An 18,507-nucleotide genomic window follows, 5' to 3' on the forward strand; every position below is an offset into this window, starting at 1 on the left:
ACTCCAGCAGGATGTGGATGCTGTTTCCTGCAGCGTTCACAGTCTCCCAGCCACAACTGCACAGGCAACAACACCATGTGCTTAGGAAGGGATAAGGCTGAAATGATCGAAGGATTTATTACTGCTTGGTTTGTTAGAGATACCCTGGAATGGCTGCGGGGCACAGTTTATGGAGAGTATTTTCTATTCATTGGTGTTTCCTCTGAAAAAGTAGCAAAAATTTCTGTATGTGGATACCTAACAGATCAAAAGAGAGTCTGGATAAAATCCTTCCACCTTCATCCAAATGCAGTTCTCCATTAAGGTTGTTTCAAAATTTCCTGCGTATGTTTCTTAAGGAAGAATATTGCAGGAAATGTTGACATTTTGAAGTCTTTATTTTGATTCAGATAGAAAAGTTAAAAATTAGTCTTTCCCATTAAAAAAAATCCCATAGGAATTCTGAGTTTCAGCAAATTTTAGTACCTACTTCCAAAAACATAGTTTTGGCTTACTTAGGCCAGGAAGGTATCTGTTCCAATTTACACCTCCTGTCAGATCCAGAATCCAAATTGTTGTGTAGGCAAGGACATGGCAGCTCTTCGTAACAGCCTCTTCCAGTGTTTCATGGCCAAGAATTTGTTACACCCATTCTGTTTTCCTGCAGTAATCAAATTGGCAATTGTTTGATTCGTGTATTGTTATAACGAAACAGATGCTTGACAATAATGTTTTGATGGCCACTACATGTTTTGAAAATCACGGTAAATTTAAGCATTCCTGACATCACTAAATGGGAAAAGAGGCAAGATAAATGGAGGTGTGTTAATCTGTTGCGTGTTTACTATCATTAAGTATGTTAAGGGGAATTTATACTCTGGCTGAATATCTGACCTCTCTCTCCTGGTTTACAGTCACTGAGAACCTGATTCTCTGCTGCTTTGTGCCTGGTCTAGTCATGTAGTTGGTGTAACATGGATGTATAATGGTGCCTGTTTGACTTGCACTGGTGTAAATGGCTATGTTTGATGTCAGGCAGTGGAGGATCACATTGGAGAATATCTGAGATGATAAAGCATATCAGCAAAGTCTTACAATGTCTTCATCATAGTTAATAGGTATTGTTTGATGTATTTTAAGAACCTGTTTGACTTGCACTATAAGAAGTTGGAGTTATACTCTTTGTACACAAGGGCATACATTGAAAGAAGAGGTTTGGACTGAATGCAAGAAGGTTTTTATTCACCATGACAGTTGGAACAGAGAGTTTGTGCAGTTTCCATCCTTGCACACTTTGAAGACCAGATAAAGCCATGAGCATCCTCCTATTCTGACCTCCTGACTGACCCTGCTCTGAGTGGGAGGTTGGACTCGAGACCTCCTGAAGCCCCTTCAGACTTGAGTTATCCTTTGAGTTTTGTGATTCCCATTTTCCCTAAAGTTCCTTAGAACTTGTAAAGGAAGGAAGTAAACTGAGGGTCTAAAAATATAAAACTAACAGCACCATATTATGCAGTTAATCTTATGTAAATGAATGCAGGACTTAATACATATGTGATGCACATGGTGCCCCTTGTCTGTGCCTCCTTCAGTATCCCATCAGATGGAAACAACACTGGACTGGCTGTATCGGTGCACCAGCCCTGTCAGTCTGTGGGGCGTGGGTCTGTGCCCCTATGTTCTCTGGACTCTCCTCATTGAGGCATCATTAGATATTTCAGGGTTAGGCTCTCTGTAAATAATTCACATTACATATATTTGTGTTTTGTTCTTGCATGCTGACTTTTGGATTAGATTTTTTCTCACGTATTCCCCAAACAGTCTCACACATTTGATATTTAAAAAGGAGAAATGTTAAGAATTCAGGAATGCAGACACCGAGATGAAATTACAATTTCTCTTGGAATGCCAACAAAAATGCTGGGAGACTGATGACATTTCCTGTCATATCGGTCTGTAAAAACCTGTCCACTGTTTTCTTGTTTTCCTTGGAAAGGGTCAGTATTTTAACTAATTAATTTTCTAATTCCTCACATGCCATTCTTTAGGCATTGCAGGGCAGGTGTCCATTGATGCCAATGGAGACAGATATGGGGATTTCTCTGTGATTGGAATGACGGACCCAGAGACAGGCACACAGGAGGTAAGGAAACAAACACCACTGCAACTGGCCACTGATGAATTAGCTAGTGTAATGTAACATGACATCATCTGTTTACTTGGCAGGCATCTGTTTATTTAATATACATGTTAAAATAGTATTGCTTAATCTTATCAACCTGGAGACCAAATCCTGTCTGTAAAATAATTATCTTGAAGTAGTTATCCTAAGTTTTTTTTCAAACTCTCTTAACTTCTTTTTTTCAACAATACATGTTTCTTCACATGATGCTAGAATCTTTAAAATTTAAAGAGTGAAATCTCACAAGCTAGCTAACTACTGACAAATTTTGAATATGAGAAATAATTGTTTTAAATGAGCAAGGCCTTTTATTCATTGGTAAGAAGAAAGATTAATCTTAAAGCAACAGGGATGCACAAATTACCGTGATGTATAAACACAGTGAGTACAGGTATTTTAATCTTACCCTGTGGTCAACCACAGGCAGGAGGGCAGACCTTGCCTCACCTTGTTTATCAGGCAGTAAGACCTGAGTGCCTTGTATTCAATGTTTAAGAGACATTTTAATCAGACAGCTCAATATATACCAGATGGGTTATTCCACTGGACGCAGCAGCAGTGGAAGCAGCCAGACTGTGAAACAGTCTAGGAGAAATAGCACCAGCTGCACATAGAGAATAGCATGACTGGGTTGAGTTTATTAATACTTATATTGCCCTAACTCCAGCTACGGCGTAAAGCTTCTGTTAGTTGCAAAGTCAACATCAACCTAAGCTTTGCTGGCCTTCCCTATTTTATCAAGCTCAAACATAAAGCAGCAGTAAATCTGAGCTGGACATTTCTATGTGTGGATTTGAATCTAGTGGAGTTGTCTTGTTCTTGTCAGTGCTGCTACAGAGACAAACTCAAGAAGCATTTTTAAAAGCATGAGGATGTCTAGTGTGGTTTGGTGTGTAAAAGTGACTGAAAAACTACAGCAATAAACTACAGACACTCCCAGGGGTAGGAGTAATCATCATTAATTGAAGCTAGGAGTACAGATTGGTTGGGATAACTTTGGTTTGAACAACTTGTATCTCTTCTGTTTGTTCAGTCCGTTAGCTTTTTATCTTGTTTATCAATTTAATTCCCCTCTCATACCCTTCTTTCCATTGCTCTTTCACTTGCAATTTAAACTCTCTATTTCTTTGATGTTACATTTCTCCTTTTAACATACTGCTCATTTTAATTTCCCTCTGCTTTGTTTATGATGTATGTAAATATACATGCAATGAACATATCTTACATGTGATTACTTATTATTTGTGTCTGCTACATTCATTTCTACCCTCGTGCCTCACTCTAAAAACGTTGTTTCTTTGATGCCTTGCTTTATTCATTTTGCCAATTTTTTCTACATCTGTGCAAGAATGTTTCTCGGCTGAACTGAGCCAGATGAATGGGTGTTTGGGCAGAGCTGTTTTCCCAGGTCCATTCACACAGTTTAAAGCTAGAAGAAAACACCAGATTACCTAGTTTGACCTCAGCTGTATTACAGGCAGGCAGGTTTCTTACCCTTGTATGGAGCCCTGTAGTTTACATGTGACTAAAGCTCACGCTGTAACAGGCATTTGTTTTTCATTTGGAGACAGTGAAGAACAGGGACTGCCTCGCTTACTCCCTCGATGTTTGTTCCACTGTTTAACCACTCTTGCTTATTAAAAATCCTATATCCTACTTCTGATCTGAATGTGTTTGGGTACAGTCTATAGCTATTTGTTCTTCTTAAGTCTGCCTGCATGCTTTCATATTTAATAAGCCCTGCTCACAGAGGACTCTCCCACTCCTGTTTGATAAATTAAACAATCTCTTAGTTAATTGTTTGCTGCCTGCAAATGGTCTCTGAGATTTTTCCCCTCTACTTTTTCCAGTTTGAAAGGTACTGAATTTGCCTTCATTTTTGAATAAATGTTAAAGAAAGGCTCCTAAGGATTTATCTCCCAGTTGCAAAACTGGGAGAGAAATTAGTTCCTTTATTTAGAGTGAAATCTACCTTTGTGTAGCTAACCAAGGGAAATGTTATCTTTTAACTCATTCCCCTCAAAATGAAATTTAGGTGAAATATTTGAACAGGCTACTGGTGGCGTGCATTCTAAACCCAGTGTATTAATATATGTTTTTTACTCATGGTAAGATAAATACATGTTTTGATGTGCTTCTACCATTGCTTCTGACTACTTCAGTGTCATGATATTTGGCCTTTATTACTGTAGATAGATTTTTTTGGAACTGTTTTCAGCTGAGTGACCTACTACTGTTAGCACAATTTAGTCCTGCAATTTTGCGGTAGAGCCAACGTATGTTATCTTAAATAAAGCCTGGATTTACTATTGAGGGCAGGACTGAAATTCTAAAGTATCTTGATGAATTGGTCTGAAATAATAGTCCATGCTACTGGGATAATAAGCATGAAAGGCCCTTTCTGTGTAAATATCAACAACTGCAGAAATACAAAGTGAAGAATGACAGGCTTTGTTGTAGTTCTTCAGAAGATTTGAAGATTTTAGCAGACCATGATCAAGTACCTCCAGATCCTTGCAAAATATAAAATTCCTGCCTGGAGTGTGTAGTCAGGAGTCTCAGCACATAAGGCACTTGAAATGGTACTTTCATGTAGTTGGGTGACAGTCCTGAGCACTCAACCCACTATGGAGCAACTGAAGAAAGCCCAGGGAGAGCAGGAGGAATATTCAGAGGGTTAAAAATACTTGTGTGAACTGGGTTTATATTGAAGAGAAGCCTGAGGGCAGACTAGATAAGAGCTTGTGAATATGTAAAGTGATGTTTCAGAAAGGAAGATACTTTATGTCCACTGGCAATTCGGTAAGTAGTGATGGGTAATTGCAACAAGGGAGATTTAGGTTACATGTTAGGGAAAACCGCTGATAGCAAGGATAGCCAAATTCCAGAATAATTGCCTAAAGGAACTGTCAAGTCGACATCTTTGGAGGCTTTTAAGAACAGGTTAGATAAACATCAGTCAGGAAGGCTTTTTTTGTTCAACTGATCCTGCCCTGGAGCAGGGCGTGCTCTACATAACCTCCCACAGACCCCTTCAGCCCTATTCTCTGTTCAGCATCCTGCCACAGGAGTCCAAGTGAGTGATGCTGCTGTCCTGCTTGTTTTATTTCCTTAAGTTGATAGGAAAATCTTTTCATTTGTTTCTTTTTTGCATAGGTGATTGGGGACTACTACGGAAAGCAGGGACGTTTTGAAATTCGATCAAATGTTAAATATCCTTGGAATCATGGCAGGCTGCGACTGGATGAAAGCCGAGTCTCAGAGCACACAAACAATACACCGTGTAAATCATGTAAGTTTTGTGACTTAATGCTCTTGCCCAGGCTGTCAGAGGGAGGAATCCATGTGGTGATGCAACATAATGGGCCATATTAAATTGCTTAGGACAGTTGTCCAACTGAGACATCATGACTGTCTCTCTGCTGACTGTTTGGGAAGTTAAGGTCTGGCAGTGGTGGGTGGTACGTGGTCTGAATCACTTCCTTGAACTTAGACGTGACAGTGGTCATGATGCACACCCAGGGCCCTGGGGGCTTTAGGACTGTCCAGGGGCTAAAAGGTAAAACCTGTTTTAGCCAGAAAAGAGGATTTAACTGAAACCCCAAACAGAGAATATCACATGGATAATTAGCAGCTGGGGAGGCCAGTGCTGATGGGAGCAGTGTTTTCCTAGTGCAGAATGATTTTCAGTGCTGTGGGAAGGCACTGCAAGGGCTCCAGTAGGCTGAGAATAAGGGAAGTCAGTTGAATGGGGCAACACCTGTGAATACAGAAGACTGGGACTACCCTTTATAGAGAAGATGTCCTTGTTTTCCAGTATACACACTTTGCAGACTATGTTGTAGTGAGCAGGACATTGCAAGGAGGTAAGGGTAGAAAGATACTGATGTCTCAGTGGCAAACGGTGATCTTAGCTTTTCACAGGAAACAAATTGCTAGTCCTGCAGCCTGAAAATTCTTTAATCCCTGAAAAACCTTTGTGTACACACATACTGTAGAGACTGTTTCCAGGCCATACCCTCCGTGCTCAGCCTGGTGTAGCTATGCACCTTCTTCTTTCCACACATCATGATGTACAGACAAAATTTCCTCAAAGGATGAAGGATAAATGAAAAGGAGGAAGCAGTTTAATTTCCGTAATATTTCTCTGTTCCTTTCCACAAACCCAGGTAGGCGTGGAAAAGGGAGCAGGCTGCATCCACATGAAAATGCCATTGTTCTTCAGCTGCCCTTGCAGTTTGCAGAGTGACAGTCCCTAACTGGGCTCCCCTTTAGCCAGTGTCCCTGCTTTGCCTCAAGATTTTGGAGCAAGGTGAAGGTCATAGGGCTTTAACTTGAAACAGCATAGGTTCAGAAAAAAACAGGAACTGAGGAACTGTTGGATAATCATACAGTTGTTTTAATAAACCTGGGTGTTAGAGGGCTGTGATGCTAAACCAGGTGAAATGAGTTTGTTTCTGTTATAATGACTCAGGGCATATTCAGTGCTGATTCCTATTAGTGCATCACTGTAATCCCAGTCTGTGTTATGATTCAGACCGAGCTGTCCAGAACAGTTTTCTTAAAAACATTCCTGTCCATCACATCTCTAGAATTGCATCTTCATCTGGCACTGATCTTGAGGGCTGGTTTAGCCCCAGGGAAAGCAAGGACAAAAAATACACATGGAGAAACTGGAACTAAGGAAGAGGTTCCATGGCGTCCTGAGCTCTGAAAGGCTTTAGTTATTATCTGATGTTGGTCACTCGTTTCCTAGCTGTGTGTATTTTCCAATATGTGAATGCAAATAGTTCTCAATATGAACCCTGATTGTTTACTTTTCCCCTTTTCAAGCAGGTGGTCTAGGAGAATCAGCGGTTACAGGAATAGTTGTGGGTGCCTTGCTTGGAGCAGGATTGCTAATGGCTTTCTACTTTTTCAGGTTAGTCCAATTCGTTGAAAGTACTCATCATCCAAACCTCTCAGGTTCTGACAGGACATCCTTGATGAGAGACACGGAGGTGCCATAATAATCTGTGGTAACATTCTCACCACAGACAGTGAACACGCTTTGACTGTCCTTTTGTGTATATCCAAATAATTTTATTGATGCAGGGCCTTATACTGAAACCACTTACATCCCTGAGTAACTTTACGCATGGAAGTGATTCCTGTGAGTTCCAGTCATTCACAGTTGCTTTAGTGAAGTGCCCTGGCCTTGAAAGCCTTCTTTTTTTAGTACTCCTTGCCAGCACGATTGTGCAGGCTGTGATTGTGCAAGAGTTTTATATCACTTGCCTGGTACCATGCTTAGTTTTTGAGTGTTGAGTGGGATTGTACTGGAAACTAGAAAGAGATTTCTGTTTTGGTATAAGAGAGCATTTGGATTTCAAAGCTGTGCATTTAACTTAATAAGCTGAGGTCAGTGCAGGGTGATCAGCGGTTTATTCCTGTTTAAGTAAAATAATTCTTACACTGCTAGTCAGCAAATCTAAAGTCCTGAGAGTTGATCCTACGCTGACAGAATAAATTAGTTATACGCGTTCAGCATCTTATATATGCTATAATTTATCCTCTTATGCTATGTAAGAGAAAAGGCAGATAGGAGAATAGAATTAACCTCTGCATATAAGAATCAAAAAATTCTACCCAGTAAAAATGTCTGTTTATAAAAACATGTTAATAAAATGAAACAAGCAAAAACTGCTTCAACTCACCAGCACACTTACAGGGTTTCAAAGGATTGCAGAACCAGGATCAGGTGTTTACAACTGAAATTCTGTGGAGTGATTTTGTTCTTGCATGTGTTTGGTGCTTATATAATATGTTATTTGGGATTGAGACAAGATAAGTTAGCTGGTGCCAATTAAAGACTGTCTTTAAAAGAAAAAAAAATACAAGTCTGTTTTTATATTATATGTCGTCAGAGGTTCTTGCATCTTTTATACATTTTCACTCTGAGATGACAATTTTTAGGTGTGTTTCTTAGCATGGCTAATATTGGGAGGGAATTTATATGTGAGGACAAGAAATGAGGCAAAAGACATATCCTGAGCTGGTAGAAAACTATGCAAAGCATCATTGTAGGAACTTAGCCCCTTAGTCATCTGACACAAAGATTTGGATTGGAAATCCGTGTGAGCAAAGGTGAGTGTCTGTAAAAGTAGATGTACACACATGAGCTCAACACCCCATCTTTGTATTTATGATCAGAGGGGAGAAAAGAGCATTTTTTGGTGCAGTTCATGTCATCCTCATGTAAAAGCTAAACCAGATCAGAAGAATCCCTCTTAGAAATGCCTGTTTCTCTGCACTGACAGAAGGAAGCCACAGGTATTCTGTCAGAGGAATCTGAATGTTGGAGACATCTGAAGACACATGGGTGAATTCCACCCTGGAGATCTGATTACACTCACTCAAAGCAGGAACAGGGACAATCCTCTAATTCCACCATTAGAATAAACATATGAAACATAACATATCAGGCTTTACGGGTCAGATTTTCAGAAAATTAGGTCTAGCAATTGTGAGCCTAGAAGTAATTTGTACCTGCACCTTCTGTACCTTTCAAACTGTACACGTACCTTCTGATTACATCTCATTTGGATCTCTAATTACCAGAAATAAGCATGCAAACACAGTTTTGAGTGTGTATGCGAACTGTTAAAAGATCTGGGTAGTAGTTCCGCTACGTAGCTTTGAAAGGATTTAAACTTAAAGAGCTGCATTTCTAAAATGTGGACCTGTCCTTGTGCATGAGCTACTACTGTGCATGCTCTGACCTGTGAAAGGATCTGACTTGAAAATACATAAATGAAGTAAAGAACATAGGTTTTTCAAGTTGTTTTAGAGCCTACTGATAGAGACACAAATGTCTAGGGAATCTTTTCAGAACCTGTAGGTTCCCACTTTCTGTTGAGCCATGTTACCCAAATTAAAACCTTGCTGTTTTGAAAATCATTCTTCCACTGCTACACATCTAGCTCTGACTCCTGCTACACATGCAAGTGGAGCAGAGCTTTCCTTGGCACAAAAGCTTTTTGTCATGCATCTGCACAAGCGGTACTGTATGCACATGGGGTTGGACTAATGCCATTCTGAAAAGTTAGTTCTGAAACTGAGTAGAAGCATAAATGCATAAAATACACATGTGAATCTTCTTATGATTTTGGGGAGAGATTTGGGTACTAAAGGGGAAACTGAAAGGCAGTCAGAGGGCTTGTTTGATGTATAAAGTAACATAACAGAATTCTTCAAAAGGCCCTAGAGGAAGACACACAGGAAAAACTGTCTGATGCATGAGCAACTGTATTTTTCTTATCTGTCCTCTACATCCCTCTTCTTAATTCATCATACTACCTCCTCTGACATTACAAACATAGTAGCTTTCTCAGAGGGAGATGGGAGGATTAGTTAGTTAATATATAGTTTCAGTGAGAAACCAACTGAATAAAGAGTCAGATCTGTTGTTTGAACTCTGCAGAAAGTGCTCCTCCGCCCCCCATATACTGCAGAGAGATTTGGCTTTGATCAATATAAAGCAGTGATGTGACATAGTTCACATGACACTTCGCAAAAACTTCCTAATCACTTAGATCAGAAATTTTCAAAGAAGCAAACGTCTGTGAGACTGCTGTGTAGAAATTAACAGGCATTCTTGAGCCTGGGTAAAATGTTTTGAGGCAAACTACTTTAATCTTTGACCAGGGTTTCACATTCTGCCACATTTCATTTTTCAACTGGCACCCAGCTGTCCCCTACAGGCATTCTTTATAAGGGAAGTCTTGTTATCCTGTAGCGGGAGAAGGATTTCTCACTCTGTTCCTCTCCTTTCATGCAGAAAGAAATACAGAATAACTATTGAGAGACGAACTCGACAGGAGGAGTGTAACATGGGGAAACATCGGCAGTTACGTGAAGACTCCATTAGATCTCATTTTTCTGCTGCATAAAGAAGAAGAAGAAAAAGAATCCCATTCTTCCTAGGAAAAAAAAAGAATTAGGAAAAAGGACACAACCAAAGACATCAGTGTAAAAAGAAGAGGCTCTTGAAGAACTCACTCTTTTAAGCAGTAATTTTGTCTTAATTTCTTTCAAAAGCTCAGGAATGATTTACTAATCACATTATGCCACATGGCCTTTCATCTCATGAAAAAAGAAAATGATGCAGTTTGATGTTATAGGATGCACTTAATATGTAAAGACAGTATTTCTTAAAGCATATATTAGGGACAGCAGATCTGGGTTTAGTTGATGGGGAATGCCTCATTCTGATCCCTTCTTTTTTTAAGTCCTGTCACCTCCTTCCTTAACTGCATCTCACCCATGGGTATCAAGTATGGTTTCACAGACACAGGTGCTGGTTGCTGTCAAAAGGGAAAAAGGGATTCATCTGGGGTATGATCCTGCATCACTGAATCATTGCCATTGATTAAAGGGGATACAAGATTGGCCATATGGAGTTTAGTTCTGGGAGGGAACTGGCACTCAGGTGTGATTAACTCCACTGGGGTGTAATTAACTCCACTGAGAAGTCGGGCAGGTGGAAACACACACAAACCATTCATTCCTTGTTTGTGTAGTATCACAAACAAAAGCACTGATTCTCCCTCTTAGGTGCTGGGAGTTAGGAAAAACTCCAGTGAAGGATGAGGAGTTTCACAGGTGTGAGATAGTGAGGGAGAAGACAATCAGGCCTCTGGAGAGGACTGGCTAATTCCTCAGTCTTGTATGTGTTTTATCATGCTCTTTTTTCTCCACTGCCATGACTTGTCAGAGAGGCAAATACAGTCCATGTAGAGCCTGCTCCTGTTCCCAGTGAAGTCAATGGCAAAATCCCATTAACTTCAGTGAGCACAGGACTACATCCAGAATTGTAAATATGAAAGTGTTTGTATAGCTGAGGCAATTCAAAAGGGGATCTTTTTTGTGTAAAAATGACATTCCATGCTACCATTTTATTTTTAGGATATTTTTATCTTGTATTTTTCTATTAAAGTATCTATTTTTGCTTTGGTAGGTTTAAAAGGGAGAGGATGTTTTGAAGACATATTTTTTATGATAGGAGTAACAGGCAGGGAAAGTCAACAGCTGTAGATATGTTTTAGAACCAGTATTTAGGGGAGGAGAAGTGACTTTGTGGATAGTAACAGAATTTTTCCCCCACTTTCTTCTCCAGGCACGTGCAACATTCAAATAGTCATTTAAACAATATAAATGCAGTTATTGAATTGTCTATGTGATGATGGCCCTGATCCTGAAAATAATGAACTTTTCACATGTTAAATAGACCTACATTAGTCAGTGAGACTAACTATTCATGTGTATACAATTAAACACACAAGGAACTACCTTCAGGAATTGGGGTTGTAAAACACTATTCTAGGGCTGACTTCAATCTCATTGCCATCAGTATCCCTGGGACTTTTGCCGTTGACTTTACCAGGAACAAAACTGAATCTGTGATGAAATAGCTACTGACAGGTTATTTTATACTAGACAAAGGAGAGCTTGCACTTTCTAGTCAACAAATGGAAATGAACAGTACATATTATAAGTGTGGTGAAGAAGACCCATAAAAATATTTTCTGAGAGAAAATTCAGCTATGACTGTGGTTCTAGTGCTTGAAATCTTTTCGTTTATCCTATTCTGATTTCATAAGCAGAACTTTCTGCCCTCAGCAGTTATAGTCAGACTTGACATCGAAGCCTGTGTTCTACAAAAATTCAAGGTCCTGAGAAGCCAGAGTGCCAATTCAGAGAAACCATTTTGGGTAGCTGGAAGTGAATGAAGAGTGAAAGCTGGCTCTGTCTTCTTTCTGCTGCCTTTTATTTGTTAATGGGGAAGTAGCCCATAGAGTATTTCCTTGGACTTTTTTTTCCTTGTGTTTCACTTGTCTCTTAGGATATGCAGGGGTTCATCACCTGCCCTTACGAAATACTGTCCAGTGTCTCAGGCAGCCAGAGGGCAGGGCTTCCTGGCTGTCAGGGCAGCTCCAGTACAGGTGGTAGATGTAGACCAGGTAGATTTGGTGTCTTTAGGACTGACTGTAACAGCTCTTGTTCACACAGTAGATTTCCATCATCCCATTTCCCAGTCTGTGCCTGTATGACTTCTGCAAAGGTGCCTTAGCCAATGTAACACTGGGGTCAATGGACAGTTTTCTGAAGTAGCCTCCTTGTCTCATGGACACCAGAGAAGAATGTAGGCTAGAGTAGCATTCATACTGTTACAGAGCTGGGGGAGAAAAAAAGACTTCCTGAGTAGTTTTTGGAATTTTTTCCAAGCATTTGAGTTTGTCTAGCCTTTAGGCATGCTTAAGGTTTGGGGTTTTTTAATACTTTCCAAGGGAGTTTTGATCTACTTGTTTTGCAAATATGCCTTTCAGAGTTTTCACTTTCTTTTATCCATTTGACTATTTTGCCACAGAAAAAGGGAAGGAAAACCCTTAAATATGTAGAGAAAAGAGGGTATGATTTGAAGCATAAACTTTTATCAAAATTATATTTGTTATGACTTGCCTTGCAGTGTGAACTAGTACTCAAAAGAGTCATTAGTTAGGGAGCAAGACAGTAGTGTATTTTTCCTGTGCTATGCAAGGTCAGACCAGAAGATCTGAGCCAGGAGATCTGGCTGGGACAATAAATTGTTATGACAGCTTTTTTATTACATCATCTTACTATAGCTAAACATATTAAAAAAGAAAAAACAGTATAATGAAAGATTACTTTTTAATTAAAAATACAGTAATTCTGATTCCCAGTTTTATGTAGGGTTTATAGTCATGACCTCAAGAAGTTTTTTTATGAGATGGCTGTTGGTGGGATGCTGATGGAGGCCTAGCCACAACTTTACATACCAGGACCTCCCAAGAAAGGTGAACCTTTCTTGCACATGGGTTTTAATCTTTCTGAATTGTTGCACACCTACATGTGCATTTTTCCCATGGAAGTGTGGAGATCATTTAAGACATTTCACGTAAGTAGATTCCTGTATAGCATGAAAAAACTTGCTTTTCTTAGCTGCCTCTCACAGGCCTCTTGCTAATAGCTCCCAGGTCTTCTATGGACCATAGATCAAAAATTGCCTTGAGTTTAGATTATTCAGCAGAGAGATTCTTTACCAGCTAATGCACTTTTCCTTTCTGGTTCATCTGCATTAGCTCAATGCCACAATGTTTAGGCTTCAAATTCTGTAAGGGAATGTCTAATCAAAATAATAAAAATTGATTCTCAAAAGATTTTCAAAACCTACATTTTTGGCTTCAACAAATTGCCTGTATTACAAACATACATCTGTATTACAGAGCAGCACAAGTTGGACCTTGACTCAGCTCAGCACTTTGGAACACACTTAAAATGTGCTCAACTTCAGCTTCTAAGTGCTTTGCTCACGTGGGACCTAAGGGTATGATCCTGGCCCTGGCTGAACGAAAGGGAATCTTGCCATGTGCTTGAATCAGAGAAAGGTTGGCCCCATAGGTCAGTGTTTATTTCTAAATCTTACAGTTGTGCCTCTTAAATTGAAATTGAACTAGTCGCTTCATACTTTTTGTTTGTCAAAGTTTGACAAATTCTGCAAATTTAACATTTTTTTAAATTACCAAATATTGGTCAGCTTAACAGCTGATTCACCTCAGAGTCCTCTCCTTGAGGATACTATGGACAAATTACCTGACTTCTACCGTCTTAATCTTCAATGCATAGATGTCCACTGCATGTTGATAAAGATGAAGCAAAACTTTCAATAAGTACCTGTGATTTAGTATGCTGAGACCCACAACTTCAGAGTCAGATGCCTAGATGCGCTGTCCTGGGCCATTGGTAGTTCTGCAGGTTTTTTTCTGGACAGTTTGTGTGTTCTAAGTTGTCTGTGAGTACCACCATCACCAGTCAGTTACCAGTTTCTTTGTGATGTGCTTCACTGAAGACCAAACCCAGCTAAGTTCTGAGAATATTCAGTCATTGCTAAAACTTTTGATTGAGGGTGCTGTGCACCTTGCAAGATTGTGGCCAGAATTCAGTTTGTTAAAGCTATTTTCAGTTTGTTTTTAAGAAATGCTGTATTGCATTATTGAAAGTATTTTGTTGTTTTTTAATGGAGCATTATCAAGGTGTACCTAATACTTTGAAAACATTTGTGCTGGACAAAATAAGAATGCGCTCCCTGACAGCATGTTTTATTGTTGGTTGAGGTTGATCTCTGATTCATTTTTTGGCTTGGAGGTGCAATCACACTGTCATTAAGCTGACAAAAAAAACCTCTCATTGATTCAGTGGCAGTAAACTCAGGCCCTCAGTGAAGTGTTTTCAGGCTTTAAACTCAGCATCTTGAAGCAGTTCAGAGTGAATTTTTCTCAGCTTTGCAGTAGAACAGGCTGCATCAGCCTTAACTGACCTTGGCTCCAGCACGATTTTCACCTCATGAATGCCATAATGCTCCTGGAAAGCCAAGAATAGACATCAAAGACAGGAAGCTAATAGTCCTGGTCATAAATTTCTTTGGCAATTCAGTCCACCTTTTCCGGAGCTCAAGACAGTTCCACATCCTTCACTACCCTCCTCTGTGCTTTAGAGTAGCCATGTAGCTGTTCTGTTTCTTTAAATAAAGCCGTTGAGGTTATTTTTCCTCATTTTCTCCCAGGGTAGAGTGAACACTCTTGAATTCCCCATTTTTTTTCATGCTCTTTTCTCTAGCTTCAGAAGTACTTTGAAAAGAGACAGCCATTTTCCAACATTTAGTCAGAAACGCTCCCACTCCACTGAGAGGTGGCTTTTACATAATTTCAGCCATTGTTCATTGCCACCATGCTGCTGAGCTGCCGGCACACCTTGTGTTGACCTATGGCCACACCAGCCGTTATCAGAGATCTAGACCCAGAATTGTCTGATGTTGCCTGTCTTTTAACCAAGCAAAGTTGAAAAATCAGGTTGACCAAAAACTTTCTGAAGGTTGATGTGAATTTCACAGCTGGCATACTTTCCTTTTAAAAACACCCAAGGCTGGCAACGTAAATTGTGGTTATCGAAGCAGTCCCATTAAAGCTAAAATGATTACAGGGTGCCACTAGGTTTACAGGAAATGCACTAGTCCAAGCATGGTGAGATGATGTCAGGTGATGTCAGACAATCTTTTTTTTTATTTTTTTACCCTAATGACATTAAATCTAGTGACCACCCTCCCCAAAGCAGGGCATATGGGAACAGAAATACAACTTTGTAATGGTACATTACCTTTTCTGTTGGTCAGCAACATGCCGTAGTAACTTGTCTCCCAACAGTGAGCGATGAAGGGACAAATTTCAGCAAAGTGCATGTTTTGTAAGAAACAGCTTTAGCCCTTTTTAGAAACAAAGAAATACAAAGTTACTTTTGGAATATATTTCTAAGGACACGCTGGAAAAAGTTTCACCTTCAGATGTGTTGTGTGCATCTCCTCCCTCCCTTTCTTTCTTGCTGTTGAAAGCACAAAAAGATTTGTGTGTATGTGAAACCTTTCAAGTAGAAGAATGGAAGTGTTTGCACTATGCATATCACTGCTTAGAGGCAGAAATGAATTCAGATTGCTTGAGGGCTGTATTTTTTCCATTCCCAGATACCTTTTAACATCAGAGCTCTGGGACTGGTGGAAAATGATTGTTGAAATTAAAACAAATAGCTGTTTGTGAGAGGCCTCAGACCTGGCTGTCTACAGGGGTCAGCAAGCTGTGCAGCAGACTTTGATAGTGTCTTTTCTCTTCTAGAGAATGACAGGAAGCCTAAGCACTGTGGTTTGCCCCAGTGAAGCCTTGAGTTTGGCATAAATGCCGGTCTCCCTTTATCTCAACCTTAGAGGAAGAAAGGATAAAGGTTAATGTTGGTGTTTTTATGAGGTTACTACTGGTTTCGATCAAGAAGATAATGCTTCCATGACTTTGAGGCTTTCTTGGGCTAGTGTTTAATTATGTCCAGTGTATCATTGCATAGACTGTTTTATTATGCTATTAACTTCTTCCAGAATTTACCTTTCAGAATGACTCCTAACTGACATACACCAAATTTACAGCATAGAAAACTAGCTTTCAAAAGGAGATGCTTAGAATTCATTCAAAATCTCTCACTAACCACTAAGTTAATATTCTGCATCAAAGGCAAAATATTCTAAATAACCTGACACTGTTAAAGTTTGTCTGTTAAACTATAGTACTTCAGAAATCTTATGTGGATTCATTAGATATTAGATCTTTGAAAGGTTAAAATCCACTCTGTGTGAACTGTTGCTTGGTGTTTGTCATGTGAATGTTTTTAGAGGACACTCGAGCAAGCAAAGAAAATGTACCAAAAAGGGTATTTAAAAAAATAATCTTGTTTTAATGGTTTCTTTCTAGTCTCTGCTGGTATGCACAGGGAACACAGAATTCTCCCCACCAAACCATGAACAGTTTTGCTAATGTTACACTAAACCGTCAGCAGACCTAATGAGCACAGCTGTGTTGGTTCATAGTTGGTGATGATCTGAACTTCTCTTTCTCTGTGATCTGTGTATGCAGAGAGGAACAAGGCCCCACTGAAAAGCCAATATCACAGTTACTAATCAGTGGTCGTTTATCTTGGTGCCATGTGAGATGGTAAACGTTTCCTCCCATATTTAGTATCTCCCTGATGTAGCTTTGTGGCAGACGTTGTGATGACTTCTGCAGTATAGGATGCAAGGGATCAAAATACCTGTTGATAATATAGGGAGAATACCTGTGCAGTTGAGGTAGAGAGAGAGAAGAGAGAAAATGCTCAGGGATTGATTATACTCCCATGATGATACTATTGACTGTATGGAGGATGGGATCAAGCTTTTTCTGCACAGTACACTGTCTTTATTGTTCCGTATCTCCTTTCTGAGAGACTCGGCAGAAAGCTTACTCACTTTTTAAATCTCACATACCCCCTTACCTAAAATTTAAACAAGATTTAGTTGGTGCATAGGGCCTGGTCAGGGTGTACCATGCCCTTAGGTTAGGTATTTACCTAGCAACAAAGTTGTCTTTACTGTGCAGGTCTAAAAGTGTTGAGAAGACTTGGGTAGAGCGGCAGGATTAAGGCAATGGGTAGAATTTGCTGTGTTTCTTGTGCATGAAGCGTAATTATCACAAAACTAAGAGGACTCAGGATAGACACTGTGGATGTTAACTTTGTCCCCTTTTTTTGGTGATACTGTTCATTATTAATGTAAAAATACTGGACAACAGAGAAACCTAGTACCAGTCAAGTAGAAAACAAATGGAAAGCTGCACAGTATATTGTACTGATGTAAGTAGAACTATCTGCATATAATGTGATTTTATTTATTGTTGTTTTTGTGTAGAGGAGAGTGCGTATTCATGACTGTGGATATAACCTTTGTTTATTTGTGTAATGTATTTTTATTTCTTTTACAACTTGGTCATTTAAAGTATCTACATTCATTGGTGTCCTTCAACTTTTTATTCTGTGCATTTTCTTTCACACATTTTAAAAATGCAAGAATATCACATAACCTAAATTGTAACAAAATGTTTCCATTAAAGACATAGGAATATGTTATCACCTGTTTCTGTGGTGTCTTTTGTCACCTGTTTACTACATTCTTAGTCTGTTTCATATAGAGGGTACTACCAGATGTTAGGGAGTTAATAACAGGAGGGTTATTCTGAGCCTGAGACACCATATAAATCCCTGATTTTAATGATGATTAGCAACTGATGAAATCAGGAATCAAATCTAACCTTTCTTTGGGAAGAAAATTCCCCCTGGTATTTTAAGGTCTGGAAAAGGTTTTAATCAGTATAAACAAACTTTGGATATTTTTCTATTTATTCTCAGTCCTCCAGAAATGCAATTAAATAGGAACCAAATTTTTAAAAACACTGAAACCTTAACTAGTAAGCATTAATTTTTATAGCCTGCAGAGAGGCAAAACTTACACATTTTGCTAAGCTACAAGTTCATTTGTTTGCAGCAATCTTATCAAATTGGGGGAATTTAATTCTGTTTCTTTCCTGTGCTATTAAATACAGTCTTCAAATTATCCTGTTTTGTCTAGCCTTCTGCTTTCTGTGTGCATGTGTCTGCTGTAGCAATGTTGCCAAATGTAAGATTTGTGCTTGAGAGTATGCCAGGCCTTTATAATCTAGAATAACTTGGAAATGAGTGTGAGGAAGAAGTATCTGATCACACTCGTACCAAAACTACAAGTACCTAGAATTCACTGGAGAGTTGATAGAGAGATGAAAACATCCTCTGGGTTAAGTGTGGACCTAAAATCTTTCTGCAGCCCAGGAAAGAAAAAAGCAAAGAGTAAAAATATAGGCTTGGAGAGGCCCATTCAGTCTGGGGAGGATTGAAATACTTTCCTA

The 18,507-nt window shown here is 39.3% G+C and overlaps 1 protein-coding gene across 1 annotated transcript in view; it reads left to right on the plus strand.

The window, feature by feature from the left end:
* The window catches only part of NPR3 (natriuretic peptide receptor 3), a 48,612-nt gene extending 30,917 nt beyond the window's left edge, over positions 1–17,695 (plus strand). Inside the window, exons 5-8 of the mRNA XM_074813012.1 lie at positions 2,028–2,122; positions 5,318–5,453; positions 6,995–7,082; positions 9,981–17,695. Of these exons, the coding sequence (XP_074669113.1) occupies positions 2,028–2,122; positions 5,318–5,453; positions 6,995–7,082; positions 9,981–10,092 (431 nt within the window). The 3' untranslated portion in view covers positions 10,093–17,695. The remainder of the gene's footprint in view (positions 1–2,027; positions 2,123–5,317; positions 5,454–6,994; positions 7,083–9,980) is intronic.
* The last annotated feature ends 812 nt before the right edge of the window (positions 17,696–18,507 follow it).

The sequence above is a fragment of the Strix aluco genome, chromosome Z (genome assembly GCF_031877795.1).
Source record: "Strix aluco isolate bStrAlu1 chromosome Z, bStrAlu1.hap1, whole genome shotgun sequence".
NCBI lineage: Eukaryota > Metazoa > Chordata > Aves > Strigiformes > Strigidae > Strix > Strix aluco.